Genomic DNA, 24229 nt, shown 5'->3' with positions numbered 1-24229 from the left:
AAGCAAAATGAAGGAAGTATTCCTATAAATTTTTACAATATTTTCTACTACATAATGCATGTGAAAAATATTTTTTTAAACAAAAAATTATTTTTTTGACCGAAATATATGCTTATTTTGGCTGTAACATCCAAACTATAACACCAATCTGTATGATTGTAGTCTCATTTGATTTGCCGTGAAGTTTGGATCCACAACATTTTTTTTTGTAATTTTATGACCACTAAATGGGCCTTAATTTTGAAAAAAGTAGACTTATATTCAATAATTTATCAATTTTTTGTACATTCCGCGAATTCTGTGCAATAGGGATACGCAGTGAAATGCAATAATCGGTTTTTCGATTATTCGGTTTTCGTGAAAAACTTAAAACTCGATTTTCGGTTAGTCGATTATTTGAGAGTATCCTAAAAGTCGACTTTCGATTAATCGTTAACCGCCGAAAACCGATTATAATCGAATATAATCGACCATTTTCGTTGATGTGATCAGTGATGGTTATATGTATACAAAAAAGTACCGTTGATTTCGCGGTTTTAGCACACCCAATAGTCAACTGCGACTAATAGTCGATCACGACTAATAGTCGACTACGAATAATGAAAGACTACGACTGATGGTTGACTACGAATAATAGTTCACTCCGTCTTCTGAAAGTCGATTAAGAATAATCGATTATACGGTTTTCGCACAGTCAATAGTCGACTACGATTTTAGCAATTTTACGGCTAATAATCGATTAATCGATTAACCGAAATCGATTCTACGTATCCCTACTGTGCAACATTTTGCAGGTATTATGTAATCTACTCGCTGAAGTAACTTCGAGAGAACTTTTTTGTAACAATTGTGCTCATTAAAATAATTAGCGTTTTTATAATATTTTCTTTCTTAAAAAGCGAAATAAAAGCGCCATAACTTTTGTCCGCAACAACCAAAAATTGGCTCGCGACCAGATTCGTACTCGGAATTTTTTTCTTAACCTACATATCAAAAATCGTTGATGTAGCGCGAAAAAAAATTATCCTTTTTTTCTGAAATGGAATATGAAATAATTGACAATATTCCTGATATATATATATATAAACAAATTTTGAATTACATTTTAACATGTGTAGTAATCGTTTTAAGTTTTACTAAAATACACTGTTTTTAATATATATATATTTTTTTTCTTCTAGAATATATTTGTGTAAACAATGGCAGGACTTAAAAATATTTAACGATCACACAGCCCTCGCTACTGGAGTTCGTTTTGGAAAACATGCTCAGTATATTGCATCGACGAGTATGGATCGTACGTTAAAATTGTATGCCATAGAATAGATTTGGATTTCAATAAAGTTTTTTATATTAAGTAATAAATTTCATCTCCAATTTGAAATAAATATCGCACCTGTTCAACAAGATGGTAGTAACTCAAAATGTTGTATTTTTCAGTAGAGATAAAACACTGCTGATACACAAGTAGTGACACTAAGGACATGAAGAGTGACAACGATATTTTTGACAAAAGAGCAGACAAATTAAACCACAGTTGATGGCGTTGATCATTATTTATCGTTTTTTAACAAAAAGTGAACATTTCAATTTTTTTACATCCTTTTGTTGAACAGTAGCGATATGTATTCTAAACATATATTATTTTTCAAAAAAAAAACTCACTATAAGATTTACATTTTAGTTTCATATTAATTAAACATAGAAATACAAATTTAATAAAAAACATTATTTGGTTCATATTACATATAATGGAACAAACATTATATTATTTTTTATGTCTAAATGGAAAATATTGCCTTATGACGCGGCTGCTATTTGCTTCAAGGGGCCCTCTAGATATGAGGCCAGCGCCATTGCTTTTTGTTTTAGTAAACCCAGGCCTACGTGTTCTTTTGCATACAAGCATAACAAGATGCTAGCAACCTGAAAAATACAATATATACAATATATTTTTTCATATTTTTCTTTATTTACATATATGGTAATTGTACCTATAAAAATTTCCATATCTAACAGATAAAAACAAGGAAGCAACTTACCTTTGTGATTGCAACGTGTCCACATTCACAATCAAGTAGTACAAATTGTAGGCGATCCTCTCGAAATGCGTTGCGTCCATGTTTTTCGTATGCAGCCCAGATATTGCTTGCAATTGCGGCTGTCACTCTAGCATCCTTGTCTTTATCGCCATAACCAGAATAGGCAAGTAATGCTCCTTCTTGACTTAGTAGCCTTTTTTAATAAACAAATATGAATGGTTTATGTTAATAAGTTATCCTATGTTTTTGGGTACTGTATATGCCTGTTCCAGAACCTGCAGGAAGCTACTATTTTTTACTACAATAACAATTTTTCCTTTATGTTATCGAAGAAAATAGTAAAAAATAGTAGATTCTTGCAGTTCTGAAGCAGACCATATGATACAGTATAATCTCGATAATCCCGGCACATGTTTCGGCGGTGTCTGAATTATCGTATTGTCCGGATTACCGAATAGTACTAATAATAAATCATTATCTACGAATAAGTAACAGTAACTCGTATTAAGCGTAAAATAATACTGCTTTAATTGTACTTCCTAAAACCGACTTAGATAATATATAGAAGTAAAAAATGCTCTAAGTGTAAATAATAGTGATGTCCGGATTATCGAATAGAAAAATCTCGATAATTCGCAGAAACGTGTTGTCCGTATAATCGAGACTATACATAAGGTGGAGCGATAAGGCCAGCTGATTTCACCCAAGCTGTGAAATGCAATGTTATTGCAATCATTGTAGTAATCGTAAGCAACAATTTTGACAGCTGAATGATTTTCAATCAAAATAGTCTTGTTGCTGTAGTTACTGATTCACCCTATTTATTGCATCACGCGTGTGAGCAAAGCCTATTTAAGAGGTTAACTAAAGAGTACAACATCAAAAAAATTCCTCAAGCTGTCAAAATATATGTAAAACGGTAAATTGCACAGACTATTAGACGTATTGGTATACAATATAATGGTAATCATTAATGGTTGGAAATGGAATACCACATCCGATTCTTGAAAACTTCATAATTAAAGAAAATACCTGTAAATTTAGTAAACGGACTACAAAAACGCCATGAGCGTAGATGTCAATGCTTAGAATAACTCGATCAAGTCCACATACATTAAAATCAGGAAAATTCAAACTGTCATTAGAAAGTATGTTAGATGCCATTTAATCATGGGTGCAAGTGATCTGGCATGTCATCTTTTTACCATCTTCATTGATGAATTTTATATCGTCAACATAAATGCCCATAATTGAACGTTTGTCGAAAGTCGGATACATAGTTGTTGCCATAGTTTCCGACATGGGCGGAACAAACCGCACTTTATGGAAAGAGCTCATCGTCACTTTCGGTAAGTTAAAACACAAACCAAATTGTTATTCATTTGGACTATTGCTAGTCATATTGTTTTTATGATGAAAAAAGTGAGCGTAAATTACTTTTCTTCAGACCATCCATGGTTTCAAAATCCATATAAGGAAATGGGGAAAGTTTTTGTTTTTGCTGATGCGCCCCCACGTATTAAAACTAATTCGTAATTATTTTTTGGATTCAGAACTAATATACAAAGGTCAACTTATTATCACGCGTACATTACATGAAATGATGCAATATACATCAAATAGTGACATGTCAATAACCCATAAATTAAGCTCAGAACATTCAACAACAGATTTCAAGTTACTTAGGCATGCAATTTAGGAAGGCAATAGGAAGTTGGCGGCGCACAATGGGAAAAAATACCGATCTAGCGCGCAGAAAATCAAAAAATGGACTTGAAGGAAACTATGAAACGCTAGTACAGTATTGAACTAGAGTGTTGACTGTACTCAACGGCATATTTAATAATTAGGAATAAAGTCTGTCTGGTTACTTTCCCAACAAGAATTGTCCAGCAAGAACTTTCTCAGAGAGTAAGGGGTTTTTATTCTCTTTTGCTAGAAAATTGTAAAAAGTAAACAGACACCTTCCCAGCAATCAGCTGACTTGCCAAAGCAGAACAATTTGTCCGCCAATGAAGGAACCAAACACGTATTTTATTAAAAAAAAGAAAATGAAACAAAAAGTATTTTTCCACTTTACAAATTTGGTCTCCGTAAAACTATACAATTAGGCTATGTTATTTCCACATTAAAATTGTTTTTAATTTTCACAAACATAAATCAACAAAAAACTAAAAACAGATGATTGACATCTTTCAGGAAGAAGAAGAATTGCCAGTGCTTGCTAGAAGAAATTTGTCCAGCAAGAATTTGCAAACTCTCAGTTAAAGAACTGTCAAAATGTCTCTCTCGAATCGCTCTCTTTTAGTCAGAACGGAATAACGCGAAGACAAAAATGCGAATGTATGTATTAAAAACATTGGAATTTTATGACAGTGTGTTAGTTAGTTTGTATGCACTCTAGCTACAAAACAAAAACAAATCAAAACATTTGCTCTCTCACGCAAGCTCTTTCTTTGCGTTCGGGTCGTGTGTGTGTGATTTGCCGAAAAACTTCGTAACCTCAACAATACCAACGAACGGCATTGATTTAAAATTTATTTTTTTTACAATGTTAACGATGACAATTTTTAGGTGTAAAATTGCGATAGACGCGTGAATTCTGTGAATATATTATTGCGGAATCTTTTCCAATTTAGAGGTTTAGGGGTAAATAAATGTAAGAAACATGTTTTTTCTAAATTCTTCAATTAAAATAGGGGTTTAGTATGGAAATTAGCCGAGATTAGTTTTCGTTTTTTTTAATTTTTTATGTATCTTGTCTAGAATAATGTCTTAAATTTTTACCTGCGACTTTTGGTTTTATATACATTTTTAGGAAATATGCCAATGCGAAAACTAAGCTGTTTTTAAGTGTAGTTCAAATAAAATTACGATTATGGGAAATATTTTGATAAATAAGATCAGATATCACTTGGAATTGTTCACGGCATAGCAAATAAGAACTTACAAAATGAAAAAGTCCGTCCTACGATTCCAACGATACGGGTGGAAGTGGGAAAATTAATGAAGTGATGCGTCGCGACACAAAGTGTTAAATACAAGTTTTAATTACCAAAAAGTGCAAAATGGGGTGATTTTGAACTAATATTACACCCCCACCATAAATTATGTATATTCAAATCAGATTTGAGCCACTTCGGTTGGATGATGTGGGTGAAATTTTAAAAATACCGAAAATCGGGCGGTACCGTTCTATGGGGGCATATCAAAAAATGGACCTGTACCTACAATTCTCTGTTGGAAAATTTTATGCCCAACGAAGACCAAATGCCAAATTTCGGCCATTTCGGTTGGATAATGCGGCTAAAATGATCAAAATTAATAATAATTATAGACAAACATACAATAAAACACCAACTTTTATTTTCTGCACGCTAGATCTGCATTTTTCCCACTGTGCGGCGCAGCTATTCTCCTATACAAAGCGAACGCAATTAGACGGGCTTCATCATTGGGGGTTGAATTATATAACCCATCTCTAACACCGGACTTTATCCATAAGATTTTATTTGACGTATACACAAAGGAATTGGCAGTTGAAATTAAGTGGATTTCGTAAATGTACACCAAGCATATGTCTCGTCCAATTATCCTGAACAAAAAATCACTAGAATATTTTCAAAGAAGTGTAATGATGTCAAACAATGCCCTAAGTATGTTATACGATTACATAACCTCAAAATACCAAATGGAATATGTAATAACAAGCCGTCTTAACCATGATATTGTTGAAAACTTGCTAAAGGCGGCCTTAATGATTACTCAACACCTAAGCAATTTGTATACCGAATTAGGAAGTATATATTGGGTACGTGGATGCGTATATAATTAACAAGAAAAGGGAGAATCAGTAAAATCAGGAATCATACTCGTACATCACTTTTGATACTTCGCAGATGTTGTCTTATGTAATATATTATGTCGCCTAATAACCCTTTGTGTTTTCAGGTTATTCGAATTTCCAATAGTGGTATCAGTTGATCCACTTTTTTATATGTTAAAGGTCATATACATATCAAGATTATATAAATATCCCCTATTCTGTAATTTTTGCTTTCTAATGTATCCTCATTGGTCTCATATGTGCAGTTCGGAACACAGAACTATTAAATAACACTGGAAATGAAAATGTGGATCAAACAGAATAGATTAATTCGAATCATGGGAGTGGAAAGAGTATCGCCGTTGAAATGGTTCAGCCGGAACAAATGTTTGATGATGGTTTCGCTAATGGATTTAATGATGAAGAGTAAATAGATCCTCTGAACTTTTATGAAATGGAATATGAATAATTTTCCGATATTGAATGTGATGATTTAAGGAACATTGATAACTTCCAAGAAGATGCTCTTGAATACATGGCTGGCTACATTATTCGTAAGCTGAATCTTCGAAACCATGAAAGTTGTTCTAGCACATTCACTTGAGTTGATCAGGTCTCCAAAGGTATCAATTACATACTATATAAGCTACCCAGCAAAAATTCGGATCCAGTAGTCATTACGTAACCCATTACAAAGTAATGTAAACAAGCTTCTTTTCCCATTACAAGTAATCTGAAAAGTAATGGGATACTTCTTAAAAAAATTACAAGGCAAACCTACTTACTTTGCTCCTCACTAAGTAATGAGGACGGTGGCACAGGGAGTGTGTGTCTGACTATAAATCCTAGGGTTGTGTGTTCAACGCTCACTGTCGGCACGCGAGTTTTTTTTTATTAAAAAATAACAGTTCGTGGTGCACATGTGTACTGCACATTTAAGTTCTTAAGCAACCCTTAATGTTCGTGTGCGTGGCATAGTATGTAGTGTCTTTGGCTAGAAATCAGAGGGTTCGCGTGTTCAACTCGCACAGCAAGCGAAATAAAATAAAATAAAAGCAAAGAAGTGTGATGAAATTAAAAAAAATCTCTACATCAACTGTTCTAAAAATATAATTTTTTTCAACTTCTAGTGGCCACAGAATAACTAGTTATTCTAGTGGTCATAAAATAACTACAAACTGAGTGCGACATGCCCTTGTAAAAATAATGGGGAAGAAAGGGGGTTTGCGAGTAGTTACGGCTGCCAAAAATCCCTTACAAAACCCATGATTTTGGGATTACTTTTTTTGCTGGGTAGTAACCGCATTAAGGCTTGAAAAAACTACCGAAAATAGCAGGTTAAATGTGTAAGTCCATTACTTGCTCTTCTTTTGCTATAGAAATTATATATATATATATATATATATATATATATAGTCGGACCTCGATTATCCGTGATGGTCGGGACCGGAGGCATTACGGATAATCGATTTTCCCGGATAATGGAGGCAATGCTTTTATGTAGTTTTTGAACATATTTTTAAGTAAAAATGATATAATATTGTACAATAATATGAAAATCTGCAATTTTTATTAAATTTGTTACGGTAATCCACCAAATTTTAGAAGCATACATAATATGATCATCATCAGATTCATCTGAATTGACTTTTTCCCATGGTTTTTGTGATACCATAAATACACAAATTGTGTAATACGGGAGAATATCCAGTTTTCGTTTGTTTACCTGTTGTTTGCTTAATCAGATTAATTGGAAATGTGTTTTTACTCCCGGACAATGAAGTTTATAACGAAAAATAGAAGAAATGGAAAAAAGTCCAAAATTTCTTTTCTATCACGGATAATGGAGGTTCCCGGATAATCGAGGTTCAACTGTATGTCATTATCATTTCAGACTTGGATTAGTGATCCTTCTTTGTACAAAACATGTTGTTGGCAGTGAATTCCGTTATTTTTTGGATTATTTTTTAAACATTGCATTAATTATACCCTCAGCATTTATGCTAACGAGGGTATATACACTTTCATACGGGCAAAATGTACCTCATCGAAATAATGGTTTTAGACCCCAAGTATGTTTGGACGAAATCCGTTTCAGACAATTTGGAGTTGATTTAGCCATGTCCGTCCGTCTGTCTGGCTGGCTGGTGCACACGATAACTCTCGAATGGATCAACCGATTCGGTCCAAAATTTGGCTTTCGTAATATTTTGTCCAAACTTAGTTTAAGTTCGAAGATGTGCTATATTGGTCCACTCCTTCCTGTACCTCCCCCACAAAAGTTCGAAAATGTTCGGAAAATTTGTTCGCACGATAACTCTTAAAGGAAGTAACCGATTTGATCCATACTTTGCACATCGTGATATTTCTATCAGACTTAGATGAGGTTCCAATATGGACTCAATCGGTCCACTCCTTCGGGTACCTCCCACACAAAATTTCGGATAAGTACAGATTAGGACCTGCTCTCAAATCGCTTTGATTTTTGTTGCAGCAACTTGTATTCACTGCCCCCCATTCGCCGGTACAAGTTTCATCGGCGGCAAGTCCATACTTCCTGAGAAAATAGTCTTAAAGATGCAAAAAGCCCCTATGACACCGTGTGTAGTGGTTGGAGCGCAAGATAACTCTCGAACGGATCTGCCGATTCTGTCCAAAATTTGGACTTCGTAATATTTTGTCCAAACATAGTTTAAATTCGAAGATAAGCCATATCGGTCCACTCCGTCATGTACCTCCCCCACAAAAGTTAAAAAATTTTGGGAAAAATTGTGCGGACGAGTGACCGATGTAATCCATACTTAGCACATCCTAATATATCCACCATATATAGATCAGGTTCGAATATGGATTATATTTGTCCACTCCTTCGGGTACCTCCCACACCAGTCACCACTTTCAACACCCATCATATACATCAGCATCCATCATCATCACATCCAACCCATCAAAACCACTCTACATCAACAAATCTGATGCTTACCAATCACCATTTCATCTTTAATATTAACCGTCACCTGGCGTCTATCATCATCGCAACCTCAACAACAAAACACGAAAATCTCTATAATAGACCAACCACCGCACATCACTGCACTATAAACCAGTCACCACACACAACAAATTGATTATAAACTTACATCCACCATCACAACCTCAGCAACAACCTATAAACTCACATCCATCATCACAGCATCACCTACACACTCAACTTCACGACAAATCCGCAATAGTCCAGCATCTATCATCATCACATATAACCCAACCACAACACACAGTTTCTTTAAGGATGATCACAATGGACCTCAAGGTCTCCGAGTGAAGTAGCTGCCAACAACGGTAGCTGCGCGTCCTAAAACCAAACCAAACCTCCCACACAAAATTTCGGATAAGTTCACTTTAAGACATGCTCTGGAATCACTTTGATTTTTGTTGAAGCGATTTGCATTCGCTACCTCCACTACGATGGTAAAAGTTTTTTCAGGGGCAAGTCCATATTTCTTGGGAAAACAGCCCGAAAGTTGTAAAATAACCCATATGTCACCATATGTGGCGGTCGGAGAGCACGATAACTCTCGACTTCTCCCCAATATTTAAAAATGTCACTAAAATGCTAAAATTTAGTTTATCTTCTAAAATGGCCCATATCGGTCCTCCCTAATGGTACCTCCCGCAAAAAAGTTCAACATTTGTTTCTTAGTGCAGTTACTTCCTAATCCACATTTTTGTCGGCAAGTTCAAATGTCTCAAAAGGGCCACAAAATTCTGAAGAGACCTTAAATACATTCGATCTGTCCGTAGGTGAAAGTTTCAATTCACATTGGCTGAGGGTATATATCTATCGGCAAAGCCGACTGACACTTTTTTACTTGTTTTAATAATATTTCTAAAATGTTATATTAAACTAACATGAAAAAAATGTTTTAATAATAAATATATGTTTTGTTGCAACAGATATAGATCAGGTTCGAATATGGACTACATTTGTCCACTCCTTCGGGTACCTCCTACACTAAATGTCGGACAATTTCACTTTAAGACCTACTCTCGAATCAATTTGATTTTTGCTTAAGCAACTTGCATTCGCTGCCTCCATTACATTTTTTAACACATTGGCAACGATCAACCAGGCAAAATCCTTGGTGTAAGTAACACGGCCGTTTTCGACCCGGTAACGTTACCTATGGGTTGAAATTATGAAATTTTGCTTACACGGGGGATATCTATGAACTCATAGATAACTACGCGTAGAAATTACGGGCATTATTAGCCAAAATTTACTGTTTGCAGTCTTTAAAAATGATTTAAAACAAGTAAGCATTTCCGCAAACAAATTTAATATTAAGTCTGTCTGTTTACTTTCCCAGCAAGAACTAAGGGGTTTTTATTATCTTTTGCTAGAAAATTGTAAAAAGTAAACAGACAACTTCCCAGCAAAAACCAGCAAGCAATCAGCTGACTTGCCAAAACAGAACAATTTGTCCGCCAACAAAGGAAGCAAACACGTTGTATTTTATTAAAAATAAAAAGAAAATGAAACAATAAAATATTTTTGCACTTTACAAATTTGTTCTCCATAAAACAATACAATAAAATAGTTTTTAATTTTCACAAACATAAATCAACAAAAAACTAAAAACAGATGATTGACTGTTTTCAGGAAGGAGAATTGCTAGTGCTTGCTAGAAGAAATTTGTCCAGCAAGAATTTGCAAACTCTCAGTGAAAGAACTGTCAAAATGTCTCTCTCGAATCGCTCTCTTTTGCTGGTTTTTGTGTTAACAGACGACTTCCAGCAACAATTGGTACAAGTTGTTACAAAATTTAGGGTAACCAGACAGACCTATTAATAGCCTTTTTTATAAGTGAACGACATTTAATAGAATACATCCGCCCTTGTTTACCAAAGGAAAGATTCTCTCAGAGAGGCTAAGCAAAAAACCCACCAAATTCTCTTTCATTTATTTTGAGAGAGAACTATTAAGGTAGATGTATAAGCAATCTGTTACAACAATGTCAAAAAGGTTTTGTAAACATAAATAATTTTCTTATTTTCGCACTACTTCATTCGATGCCACCGTGGTGCAATGGTATGCACACCCGCCTTGCACGCTGAAGGTCGTGGGCTCGATTCCCCGGCCAAGCAACATCAACAATCTTCAATTGTGCAAAATACTCCTCAGTAATGTTGGCGACATTTCCTGAGTATTTCAGCCATGTAAAACTTCTCTACATGTGGTGTCTTTAGCAGGGCTGCGGAGTCGAGCCATTTTTCCTTCGACTCCAACTCCTGGCCAGTTTTTTTTCGCGATTCCGACTCCGGGGGTAATTTCATATACCACTGAAAATTAATAAAAGGCCGACTTCCGTATTGTCAGTTGCTTTGTAATTCGTGCATGTAACTAGGGGTTCTTAAATCGAGACCATTTTTAACTTTTTCCTATACTTGGACCATATATGCTTATATGTTATTTTCACTAAGGTATTTGTAATGTATGTTCCATATTGATTTCATGAAAATATGCGTTTCTAGATCGAGATCCATAGTAGAGTAAAATCATGAAATTGGGGAATTCGATCTAAGAACGCCTAATTTCCTGAAATTTTTTAATGAAATTCACGCTAGTATGGACCAGGACTAAAAAGATTAGTCATGATTCGTTTCACTTTTTTGGCTACTATTATTAATTTCATAGTAGATAAAATTATAGTGGATAAAATTACAAATACGCCATGTATAAAGACTATCAGCCCTATTCTGAACGCATGGGAGTTGGGAATTTTTTCCCATTCCCACATTTTCGTATTCTGAACAAAATTTTGTGGGAGTTTTTTTCCCATTTCCCATCTCCCCTCATTCTGAATGAAGTTCGAATTGAGAATTTGTTCCCATGGGAAAAAAGTATACATTCTCTATCTTGAAATGTGGGAGAATTTTGTGTCTTTTTGTGGGAAAAATCTCCCCAGCAAACAGTGTGGGAGTTTGAAAAAAAATTTCAAGAAATTTCATATTTTTATGAAATTTCATATTTTAAGACATCTACACGACAAAATTATTGCAAATATTTACAATCGCCCTGTGTTTGCTTAATAAAAGCATACAAAATGTACTGTAAAATATGTCATTAGTACACTTCGGATTTTGGGGGGTGGGGTTGTTCATAAAGGTGCACCTAGGTGCGGAAAGCTCTCTACATGCTATCCATCTTGGAATAGTAAGAAGTGATTCCTTTATCGGACAATCCAAGCAGCTCACTACGTCCGGCTTTTGTAGTCACGTACCCCCTGGAAATGTCGCTCAAACAACTGTTTGGAGGCAGCTAATGTGAGAAGGCGGTCCTTTGAGTAACCTGATGGCTTTAAATGGAGCGTCTCAGGTAAGTAGGCTCGCAGCTGAAACTCAATTGACATTCTATATGCATGCCTAGATGCTGTTGGCACTACCATCACTAGGATCGGATTCTGTGGCCTAATCAGCCACAAATCTTAAAGCAAATGATTAACGAAACAACTACACAAATAACAAGAGAAACGAATCATACGGCACAACCAATACGCTATCGAATAAGGACAAGAATCGGAACATGGAATGTAAGAACTCTGGCAGAAACTTCTCGACTACCACAAATATGCCGGGTAATGGAAACTCACCGTCTGGACATTTTAGGTCTCGCTGAAGTGAGATGGAAAGGTCATGGAGAATTTGTCACAGATACGGGATACAAATTTCTTTTTTGTGGCAACGATGAAAGTCATACACGGGGGGTTGGAATTCTTATGTCACCAACTATCAAAAAGTCTTTGCTAGAACATAAATATATATCTGACATGCTGATTGTAGCAAGATTTAAAACGAAATACCGTAACATCGTCATCTTTCAATGTTATGCCCCCACTGAAAACGAAGACGAAGAAGCAAAGCAGATATTTTACGAGCAATTAAATTCAGAAATATCAAAATCAAGAAAGAGTGATATAAAAATTGTTTTAGGTGACATGAACGCCAAAGTTGGTAATGATAACACCAACTTGAGATTCGTCATGGGCAACCAAGGACTTGGATCTGTCCGCAACAACAATGGCGAACGACTTATTGATTTATGTGCTACTCAGCAACTTTTCATCGGAGGCACAAAATTCCCACATCGCGACATACACAAATACACATGGCAATCGCCTGACAATGTTACCCGTAACCAAATAGACCACTTTATGATTAGCAGGCGTTTTCTAGGCTGCCTAATGGATGTGAGAACCTTCCGGGGAGCTGACATTTACACAGACCACAAGCACCTGATCGGTGACTTAAAGCTTCGACCAAAAGCTTCGTATCATAAGAAAGTTACTGAAGAAAGATACAATATACACCGCCTCCAAGATCCTGAAACAGCTAACACATTTTCTGAGGACATATGCAGACAGCTAAATCAAAACTCACCAAATAATTGGGAAAATATCGTGGAATCTTGTCGAAAAAGTGCAAAAAATATCCTAGGTTGCAGTCAACACCATATTAAACCGTGGATTAGTGACGCCTCGTGGGCGGCAATTGAAGAAAGGAGGAGATTAAATAATATTTTACATTCGGCTCAGACGCCCGCAGAATTCAACTCTGCTAAAACTAATTATAACAATGCCGAAAAAATGGTGAAAAATTTAGTCCGAAGAGACAGACGGCAATGGTTGAATGACATCGCAGCCGAGGCTGAAGACGCTGCGAGACGAGGGAACACACGGGCTGTTTACAAGGCAATCAGACAGCTCAGCGGGGAGAAACTACGGTCCATCCCCAATATAAAAGACAATAATGGTATCACTTTAAATGGAATCAAGGAGCAGCTTCAAAGATGGAAACAGTTCTTTGAATCTCCATCAACAGAAACAAACAATACCCATGATGAGACTTTGGAAAGAAGATATCCAAGAAGGGACATAACAACTTCACCTCCTACTCTCAATGAAGTCAGAGATGCAATCACGAAACTGAAGAACAACAAAGCTTCTGGAATAGACAACATCCCATCAGAAATATTTAAATATACCCCAGCTCTGGACCGATTTATATGGCCTATAATCCGTGAAGCTTGGATTTCAGAGAACATACCCCTATCCTGGAAGGAAGGGGTGATCGTCACAATACCGAAGAAAGGTGACCTTAGTGAATGTAAAAACTGGAGGGGAATAACACTCCTCAACTCGATACAAAAAAATATGTCTTTCATCATCCTCGACCGCATATCGCCAATTATCGAAACATGCGTAAGGAAGGAACAAGCCGGTTTTAGACGTAACCGATCTTGCGTGGACCACATAAACACGTTGAGAATAATAGTTGAGCAATCTGTAGAATGGAACTCCCCTTTGTTCCTAATATTTGTGGATTTTGAACGCGCCTTCGATAATATACTCAGAGATTCAATATGGAAGTGTTTGCACAATACTGGAATACCCCAAAAACTTATTAATATTATTCAACTGCTTTATCACGATGCACCATGTAGAGCTAGATTCAAAGGCATTGACAGTGAAGAGTTCTACATAAACAACGGAGTTAGACAAGGATGTGTACTGTCACCCACTCTCTTCCTGTTGGTGTTAGATATGGTGATGTCAAAAACAAACGCCGAAGCACCTGCAGGTATACAATGGAAATTGTACGAACGATTGCATGACCTTGATTACGCGGACGACTTATGCCTAATGTCGCATACGCTAGCTGGAGCGCAAGAAAAAATCAACAGATTATACGAGAATGGCCTAAGCGTTGGTTTAAAAATCAACTTCCTCAAAACTAAAGTGATGAGAATATGTACTAACAACTACACTCCAATAATTGTTAACAACCATCCATTAGCAGAAGTCACAGAGTTTACCTATCTGGGCAGTGTCATAAGCACAGATGGTGGAGCAGACGCTGATGTGACAAGCAGAATAAATAAGGCCCGTCATGCATTTGCGTCTCTCGGAAGAGTCTGGCAATCGTCACAAATATCTACACAAACCAAAATCCGTGTATTCAATACGAGTGTCAAATCCGTTCTGCTATACGGATGCGAAACTTGGAAAGTAACTCGCACAATCACCAATAAACTGCAGGTCTTTGTAAATAAATGCCTGAGAAAAGTCAACAAAATCTTCTGGCCAATGCGCATCAGCAACCAAGACTTCATACAAAGGTGCAACATGCTTCCCATAGATATTGAAATAAGACGAAAGAAATGGAAATGGATAGGCCATATTCTCAGACAAGATGACACGAACATCGCCAAAGTCAGCTTTCAATGGAACCCACAGGGAAATAGAAACAGGGGACGACCAAAAACTACCTGGCGGAGATCAGTTGAAGAAGAATTTAGAAGTAAAGGACTCACATGGCAACAGCTCAGACACCTAGCACAAGACAGGAGAAGTTTCAGAAGTTTTGTCGAAAATTTGTAAATAAATTGTTTTTGTAGTGATGTTGCTAGAAGCTCCAATCGGAGTGATTGACTTATATATGTTTATCATGTATGTATGTAAGTAAATCAACTAAAATAAAAAAAAAAAAAACACTTCGGATTTTGCATATTCTTATATGATACAAAAACCTGCAAGAATCTAACTGTTTTACACCGATAAAAAAATTTTCCTTTATGTTATCGAACAAAACAAAAAAAAGTAGTAAAAATTAGTAGATTTTTGCAGTTCTGGAACAGACCATATGTATTGAAATACGAGAAAAAGAGTCATGGTTGATTCTGTTAACGCAGCACAAATCAATTTCAAAAGAGTTTTTGGCAATAATTATTAAAATATATTGGAAAATAACCATAATATATACAATCTTTACAACTTTTATTCGTTTTCGTAATATAACCTTCGGGTTTTTTAAATCAGACGACTAACGTTCTATTGAATACGTGTTAGTCTCCTCAACGACACGACAACGATCACACAAACGTACATACATATATGCCAAATTATTGCAATGCTATTCCATTTTCCGAAATGCCTTTTCTTGAATAAGATCGTTATTTTTGAAAGTAGAAGCTTGAAATTTTTCAAGGTTTAGATTCAATCAAAAACGTATTTTATTTATTTATTATTATTATTATTTTTTTTTTGATATACCTCTTCGGAAATTTATGGTGACGATATGTAATAACACGCAAAAATATGTAATAATTGAGAAAAATATCCGAATTTATCATTTTGAATTTTTTTTAAATATGCAAAATACGAGTTCTAGCGATCATTAGGAATAAGTAAAACTAGCGATATACTCGTTAAACCCCTAACTAAAATTACTCCGTATTTAATTCGTTACAAACTTAAAAAGTTCCGATTACTTTATACACAAAAATTATTTTTGCCTACTAATTAAAAAAATGCTTACATCAATTCGCACATTCTGAAGAAAATGTGCTTATTAGAACAACATCACACATCGCTGACTCCATTCACTTAAAAATCCATAAATCAATGGATTTAAAAACGGTTGTTGAATTAAGTGAGTTGTGCTTTTGCTAATCTAATTCAAAAACCGCGAATTCAATGCAAATAGGCATTTTGTATTACAAAACAAAATTACAGCTCCCAAAAGTATGCTATAATAATTTGGTGTAACTAATTTCGAAATTTCAGCTCCCATGGTTTGCTCTTCCCACGTCGTTTAGAATATGGAAAACGTGGGAATGGGAAATTTCGCTCCCATGGGAATGTTCAGAATAGGGCTGTATGATTTTCAATTTTTACTGGGGTAGATGTTTGTTTACGCATTAAAAAGTGTGGGTGGGTTGGTTTTGCAATATATTTTCTTTTAATATGCATTAAATATGTGTTGTGCGATAATATATATTAGTATACAACTTACTCTGTCAGTGTATTATGCTCTGCGAAAGTTTTTGTTTCAATTACTACACTTTCGTCATGCGAAAAAGGTCTGCGTAAAAAATATTTTAAATTGAAATTAATACACTCTTATAATAATCATCAATATCCATTTCAGAATATTCTTCCACAGGAATAGAATAATTTGGAACACTCAGATTCGTATTACTGCGATTAATATATACATTTAATTCATTTGTATTTACTTACATTTCCATTATAAAATCTTTAGAGGAATGTATAAGGAATGGTTCAGCCCGTGGCAGACTTATGTTTGTCCCACAATTCTCATATCTTGTGGCAAAAGGTTTTAGATGAAATGAAAAAAAAAAATAAAAACAAAACCCTAATATGCATACATATACAGTGAGTCAATTAAGCAATTTGAAAAAAAAAAATCAATAAATCCGTGTGGGCACTTCATCCAAGACATTGGTGCCGAGATTAATATTGAAGACCCGATTTATTTTTGGAAGCGGCAAGGAAGGATCTTCGCGATCTTTTAAATTATTATTTGCCTATTTTCTTGATTTTCATAGTTCCAAACTGTAATTTCTTTCACTATCTGCGATGCATCTTAGCTTTTTATTTTTTTTACGCATTTGTTATGATTTGAAGGTAGCGGCGAATCCCTTTTCGCTGGTTTTCTTAGAGATTAATGTCGATAATTACCAAAATTAATGTAACATATTGTCGAAGAAATTAATGTAGAAAATTGGAGAAAATAACCGCGAAAACATGTCGCAAGACCGTGGAACTGGTGCCAAAACGGTTGTAGAATAAAAAACTTTAGTGTGTAACAAGAATGTAACTTTCTCAAAAAATATGTAAAAGGCAAAATACTTTTTTGAGGCAAAATAGTGTTGTTATAAATTTTTGTCAATATCCAGAAGACCATTACGCCTTTTGCAGCGGTTCATGTAGATATTGGATCTTAAACTATCCACAAACATACTACATACAAATACTGCAGTTATTGACCACAAATTTGATGGTTCAAACCGAATTTAAAAATGTTGCTTTTTTTAGGCGAAGACCATTTTTAGTATTAATTTTTAATTAATTTCTTGTTGGAATCGAGTTTGATGATCAATCAATACTGCAAGTGAAAAAGGAAAGCCGACGATTCGAACCCTTTTTCACTTGCATTGTGCAAGACAAAATGTATATCATTATACTCAGGCCATAAGGGCTATATGTAATATATCGTCACCATAAATGCCGGAAGACGTAACCGACATGAAAATCGGAATTCGTTTTTTGGTGGAATCTGATACATTAAGCTAAAATACATGCTCTGGTAAAATTTTAAAATTCTACGTTTAAAAATAGCGATCCTATTCAAGAACTGCCAAAAGACGTAACAGCTTGCTGTAATTTTCATAAAACACAAAAGGCGTAACCCACATTATTTGAAAATTAAACAGCGGTACAAACAATTTAGTCCTTGATTTTTGCAGCAATTATAATGCCAGAGGGGGTATATTGAGCTGATTACGGAAATGTATAATTTCCTTTGGGGCGGATCCGGTTATTTGACCCGAAAGTCCAGATTCAAAAACCGGGTTAGACCCGGTTCTACTGAATCTATTACTATAAAGTTGGTGTCGTTTGGAAGCTTATAGAAATACCTATCACACGGCGTGATTATTTTAACCGGTTCGCCTTATATGCGGCTTATTTCTCCATATGTTTAATTTGACTCCCAGGTGACGGTATCTCATGAATGGTGATTCCGTTTTAACAATTGTACAGACCAATCTTGTTGCTAATTTTTAAATCTACAACAACTTTAGGCGGTTTTTGTAACCCGAATAACTTTTTGCACCAAAATTCTGATTTGTGGGAATTTTTGATATTTCCGCTTATACGTATGTCATAACCAAAACCCAGGTTTGGTAAAATGTCGAAAGTTTTAATAAAAAAAGTGTTTGAGGTGTCTAAATGAAGATGATGTCTGAAGACCGACCTATGCCCTGATTTAAATAAACCTCCCAAGAACAGCAAAAAACATTAAAACAATATAAAGTAAACGGACAAAAGTATGTGGTTATTTTGAAGGCAATGCAATACAAAGGGCAACAAAAACTGATGTACGTGACAAGTCTTATGAGACATTGGCCCGAAAACATATACACGTTTTCGGGCCATAAGACTTGTCACGTACATCAAAATTCTCGTCGGCCTAACACAAAGATGTTTTTTTTTTTAAAGACAACTACGATTATAGTGTAAGTTTGCCGAAAATGTTCTTATCTACCCGTGGTATAACATACATAATGGCTTGAGATTGGATAAATTCAACTGATTTTAATGATATTCAAATAGGTCCAGAGAAAAACGCAACTTTTCTGTGCTGTCTACTTATTCGAATAGACAGGAGATTCAATAAACTGCAAACATTGGCGTTTGATCTTAGCGGTATAATCTATTTTAAAACTGGTATAAAAGATATCTACCAGACACAATTTCCGGATTTTGGAGCAGTAGATGTATGCACAGAGGCTAAAAGTTTTAAAAAATAAATTTCAGCACCTACTAGTTTTAAAACACTTAATTCCAAGTGATTGTCATTACGTTTATGGCTACATTCCTTATGTGAATTAAAAGTTATATTTTATTTGTTTCACATCACTTAATTTATATTAACTATATTTTGTCGATAAATTGACTTAAATACCATAATAAATATAATATTCTGGATCTGCTGTTTTAAATATCGTCAAATACACTTGAAATTATAACTAATTATAGTACTGGTTGGAATAGACAGTTCACCTAATTGCGGTCCATTGAAATATCACCGTTAAGACTGGGAATTGAACCCAACACCTTCAGATTGCTAGTTTAAAGTACGTTTTACCGCGTAGGCCAATAAGTCAGTTCTAATTTGATTATAATTTTTCATTTATACTTGTTGTATACTCAATAAATTGTAGGTTACGTCTTTTGGCATTTTGAGAAAAATGCAATGCCAAAAGACGTAACCCACACAGCTTCTAACATTCTGGAAAAAAATTTAATTTTTTTCCACAAATATGTTTCTTCTCTGTCTTAAAACACGATACTAAAAATTTTCGATTTTTTATAACACCGTTTTAATTTTATAACGTTTTTTGCTTCTCCTGTAAAGTTTTATTTTTGTGGGTTACGTCTTCCGGCATTTATGGTGACGATATATATCATCAAGATCCGGGACCGGGCCCTAAATTCGTCTTGTTCCGACGATATTCATATACAAAAATAAACAAAGAAATTTATGTGTAAACAAAGAAGGAATTGTGTGGGCATAAGTTGAATGTTTTCATTAAGCTCGGATCGGGACCATATTTTCGAAGGTAGGTCTCTCGTCACCCTGATCACAAATACAGTCGGACCTCGATTATCCGTGATGGTAGGGACTGGAGCCGTTACGGATAATCGATTTTTATGGATAATACAGAAGGATACATAATACCCTCATCAGATTCATCTGAATTTGATTTGTCCCATGGTTTTTGTGATATAAATATAATACGGGACAATTTCCAGTTTTCGTTTACCCTTTGTTTGCTTAATCAAATTAATTGTAAAGTGTGTTTTTACTCCCGGGTAATGACGTTTATAACGAAAAATAGAAGAAATGGAAAAAAGTCCAACATTTTTTTATCACGGATAATGGAGGTTCTGTATATATTGGGGTTATCATGAACGGCAATTCCCCGTTAATTTTTTCACTTTCTCCCTTAAGTTGCAACGGCGGAAAGACGAAACTCACGGGGAAATTTCATTCATGATAACCCTTATAACATTTATTGAGGAAGTCTATACTTCCCGAGATATGGAATGGTCTCTGAGTACCTAATGAAAGCATTCAACTTGTCCATAGTGTGTCCCATTTTAATTATTAATGTACTTACAAGGTATTTTGGACGCCCCCTGAACACGCCTGACTAAGCACCTGTGTTAGGGCCTTCGGTTTAAGCATATCTTGGCCCTTAAAGTATACTCAGAAAGTAAGTATAAAAATGATTTAATTCTTTTTTGCCTTTGTCCAAAAATGCAAATGTTTATTATCAATTAGTTGTTAGAGTTGTGTTCAAATGAACTATTCCCACAAGAGAACGGTTGGAACCATGGCACAATAATACACCACAAATAGCTGATTATCGCCCTAACAGCTATACCTAACCCTGCGTTTACAAATGACAGGACAGTTGACTTCATGTATTGATTGTCAAAATTCCACAACTTGCCTGTGTGAGGTAGGCGTCCAGACAACTGCGAAAACAGTTGTAAAATTATGAATGAAAATCACCGATTTCTTTTTGTTTTCCGTTCACATATTTTGTTTTGTACATATTCTTTTGTTTTCAGCACATTTGAATTATCATCTCACTTCTTTTTCACAAAAATGTCAAAAATTGGTCAACCCGGCTGTCTGTGAAAAACTGATGGACAGCTGAGAGACAAACGACAAATCTATGCATGTGTTAGTAAATCAGATATTAGATATTAGACGTTTACACCAGACAGTTTGTCTTCAAATACAACTCTGATTTACTAACACATATGGTCTGTTTCAGTACTGCAAGAATCTACTAATTTATACTATTTTTTTCGATAAAATAAAGGAAAAAATGTTATCGTAGTAAAAAATAGTAGCTTCTTGTAGGTTCTGGAACAGAGCAATTCATACAGTGGTGTGAAAAATAATGACAGTGACATTCACAACTTTCGGTCGCTACTAAAATGTGTAAAATGGAAGACTTTGCGATGGAAATTTGTTTTTGAAAATGTACATGTATTGCAATAAGAAATCCCGTTACGATGTTGTTTTCTTTCTGTTTAGTTTTTATACAAAACAAATATTTTTCGTAAAATCCGTGATTTCTGCTGTGAAAAATAACAAGGACAGTTTTTCGTTTTAGTAAAAATAAATTAACATTATTTTTTTGTGATCCTTTCCTGTAAGTAAAAGTTTAAAATGAATTAATTTATATTCATTAAATGTTAAATCTACCGGTATTTTTTAGTTTTTCCTTTCAAATATGGGTAAAAATACGCATTGTTATCACGCTTCTCGAGAAATCATTAAATGTTTACATAAGGAAGGAAATTCATACAGAAAAATTACAGAAAAAGCTAGAATCTTTAAAAACAATGGTGGAGGATGCAGCTAAGTGAACTTCAAAGATAAAAGTCGTAGCAGAAATCCAAAAATTGCACCTGTAATAATAAATGCGTTATTCGGTGATTAAAAATGATCCTTTTACCACATCTTTACAAATAAAATACTACTTAAATTTTAATTTTGACGCATCAACAACTCCTAAAACACTCTGTGGTCGCCACATTAGAGCTCACAGTGTCAGAAAAGTATAATTTTAATCGAAAAATTATACACTTCCCACGTAGTGGTGTAGGGTATAAAAATATTCAGCAAATAATACAGGTTGCTAGAAATCACATCGCTTGGTCTAAGAAAAATTGCGTACCATTCTTTGGTCTGATGAAACCAAATATATTTTTTTGTTCCGATAGAGGAGTTTATCAGGTTTGAAGACCTAAAAATCAATAATATAACCCAAAATATACTCTGAAGGCGGCTAAATATGGCAGAGGTAACAGCATGGTGTGGGGCTCATTTTCTTACTATGCTGTGGGGTCTCTATACAGTATTCAAAGTGTTTTTGCAATCTCCAGATTACATTGACATTTTGAAAAATATAATTCTTTCGTATGCTGTAGGGGGTGTGCCTCTCAAATGAGACTTCAGCAAGGTTGATGACCTAAAAAATGACGGCAAAATGAAGAAAGGTGTTCCAGGATAATTAAGTTAAGTTGTTAGAATCAAGCAGGGGAAAGTGTCCATCAAATTATGGCGACCTTTGGCAACTTATACAGGTTGCGTAGGACGCGATACCAGTAGAGAAGTGCTAAAATTTAGTCGACTCGATGCCCAGACGATGCGCTTCCGTTTAAGAAAACAAAGGATCGTCTACAAAGTATTAATGACACTGAAACACTTTATCTATCATTATTTAGTAAAAACCTGAATTAATTTCTCTCAAGTTTGGTCCTTATTAAAAGATGTCATGAAGTGTCCTTATTATTTTTCACACACCAAATTACGACAATTCGCATAAAATATAAAAGATAAATAAAATATGGTTACAAGCAATCAAAATATTTTTATAACACTTTTCTTAGCATTTTAAGAAAACAATAAATTTTATAAACTAATGTAATTTTCACTTTTTTAGTCAGTTTTCAATGTAATCTTGGTTAGGATTGAAGTGTCCTTATTATATTTCACACCACTGTACATTTGTCGGCTGTCTTCCAGCTGTCCATCAGTTTTTCACAGACAGCAGGGTTAACAAATTTTGACATTTTTTGTAAAAGTATGTGAGATAATTGAAAAGTGTTGAAAACAAAAGAACATGAACAAAAAGAAAGTATGTGAACGGAAAACAAAAACAAATCGATGATTTTCATTCAAAATTTTACAACTGTTTTTGCAGTTGTCTGGACGCCAACGTCACATATGTAGGCAAGTTTTGGGATTTTGACAATCAATACATGAAGTCAACTGTCCTGTCATTTGTAAACGCAGGGTAACTCTTAGCGCGACGTACAAAAATTATTCACCAACCTACTACAACAACGCTCTCTGAGCGTCCGTATTACCCAAATACGTTGAGTCCCAAATCACATTTAAAACACAAAATCCGCGACAGAAACTTACTTAAATGTTTTCATTCGTAAAACAAATAATTTTCTTTTGCAATGTATTTTGTTTCATGTTTTGTTGGGCTTTTGTTTTTAAAATACAAAACACACAAACATACAAACAATAACGTTCTGTCAAAGTTAAACTTTATCAACTTACAAAAGCTTTGTTCCTTTAAGGGTGGTGGTAAGGGTGGTAAAAGAAAAAAGTGTCAAAATTGCTCTCTCATGAACATTTTTACCAGAAAAGTAAAGGAACGGAAAAATGGTTGATCTGGCAGCAGTGTCAAAATGAAACATAAAAAATCAATTTTCTACTTTTATTTCACAGTTTTTAATTTAGTTTTGTCAGCGTTGGACTTTTTCTTCTGTTTTTCGTCCAGTTTCTTTTTCATTGTGAAATAATCGTCAAACAAAAGTCGAAAAATCAGTTCTGCCATTTTTTACCTGCAGAATTTTTGCTGGTAGCCTGTGGTAGAAGAGAAAGCCATTTCACTCTCTCCACTCTCACTCTCTTAAAAATTGCTTCCAGTTTTGCCACTTTTCGGGGTTAAGGAACGCTTTGCAGGTTAAAAATGGTAACAAATGGTAAAAATGGTAACCTCAGGTAAGTAAAGGAACACAGCTAAAAAGTATACGCTCGACGTATTTCGGTAGTTCTCATAAGAATACATGTGTTCTACACAAATATTTCACCAACCTACCAAAACAACGCTCTCTGATCGTCCGTATTACCCAAATAGGTTGAGTCCCAAATCACATTTAAAACACAAAATCCG

General features: G+C 34.9%; 2 protein-coding genes and 1 long non-coding RNA gene across 5 annotated transcripts in view; 2 read left to right on the top strand and 1 right to left on the bottom strand.

The window, feature by feature from the left end:
- The window catches only part of Prp19 (pre-mRNA processing factor 19), a 46046-nt gene extending 44285 nt beyond the window's left edge, over positions 1-1761 (top strand). The window contains exon 4 of the mRNA XM_073956875.1: positions 1182-1761. Within this exon, the coding sequence (XP_073812976.1) occupies positions 1182-1326 (145 nt within the window). The 3' untranslated portion in view covers positions 1327-1761. The remainder of the gene's footprint in view (positions 1-1181) is intronic.
- Positions 1673-20846, bottom strand: Lamtor2 (Late endosomal/lysosomal adaptor, MAPK and MTOR activator 2). 3 transcript variants are annotated; one of them, XM_073956877.1, is made up of 5 exons: positions 20636-20838; positions 16947-17030; positions 16720-16788; positions 2043-2235; positions 1673-1926 (listed from the first exon to the last, which is right to left on the bottom strand). In XM_073956877.1, exons 1-5 carry the CDS (start codon positions 20701-20703, stop codon positions 1801-1803), a joined length of 540 nt encoding a protein of 179 aa, XP_073812978.1. In that variant the 5' UTR covers positions 20704-20838; the 3' UTR covers positions 1673-1800. The 3 variants fall into 3 exon arrangements, with proteins under 3 accessions (XP_073812978.1, XP_073812979.1, XP_073812980.1); XM_073956878.1 differs by lacking the exon at positions 16720-16788 and having other exon boundaries at positions 20636-20837; XM_073956879.1 differs by lacking the exons at positions 16720-16788; positions 16947-17030 and having other exon boundaries at positions 20636-20846.
- Positions 2871-4070, top strand: LOC141387329 (uncharacterized). Its single transcript, XR_012408545.1, has 2 exons — positions 2871-3391; positions 3490-4070. It is a non-coding gene; the product is annotated as an uncharacterized lncRNA (long non-coding RNA).
- Positions 20847-24229: the final 3383 nt, after the last annotated feature.

The sequence above is a fragment of the Musca autumnalis genome, unplaced genomic scaffold, assembly GCF_047663935.1.
Source record: "Musca autumnalis isolate F117 unplaced genomic scaffold, ASM4766393v1 scaffold_5, whole genome shotgun sequence".
NCBI lineage: Eukaryota > Metazoa > Arthropoda > Insecta > Diptera > Muscidae > Musca > Musca autumnalis.
This window is presented reverse-complemented; position numbering and strand designations above follow the sequence as displayed.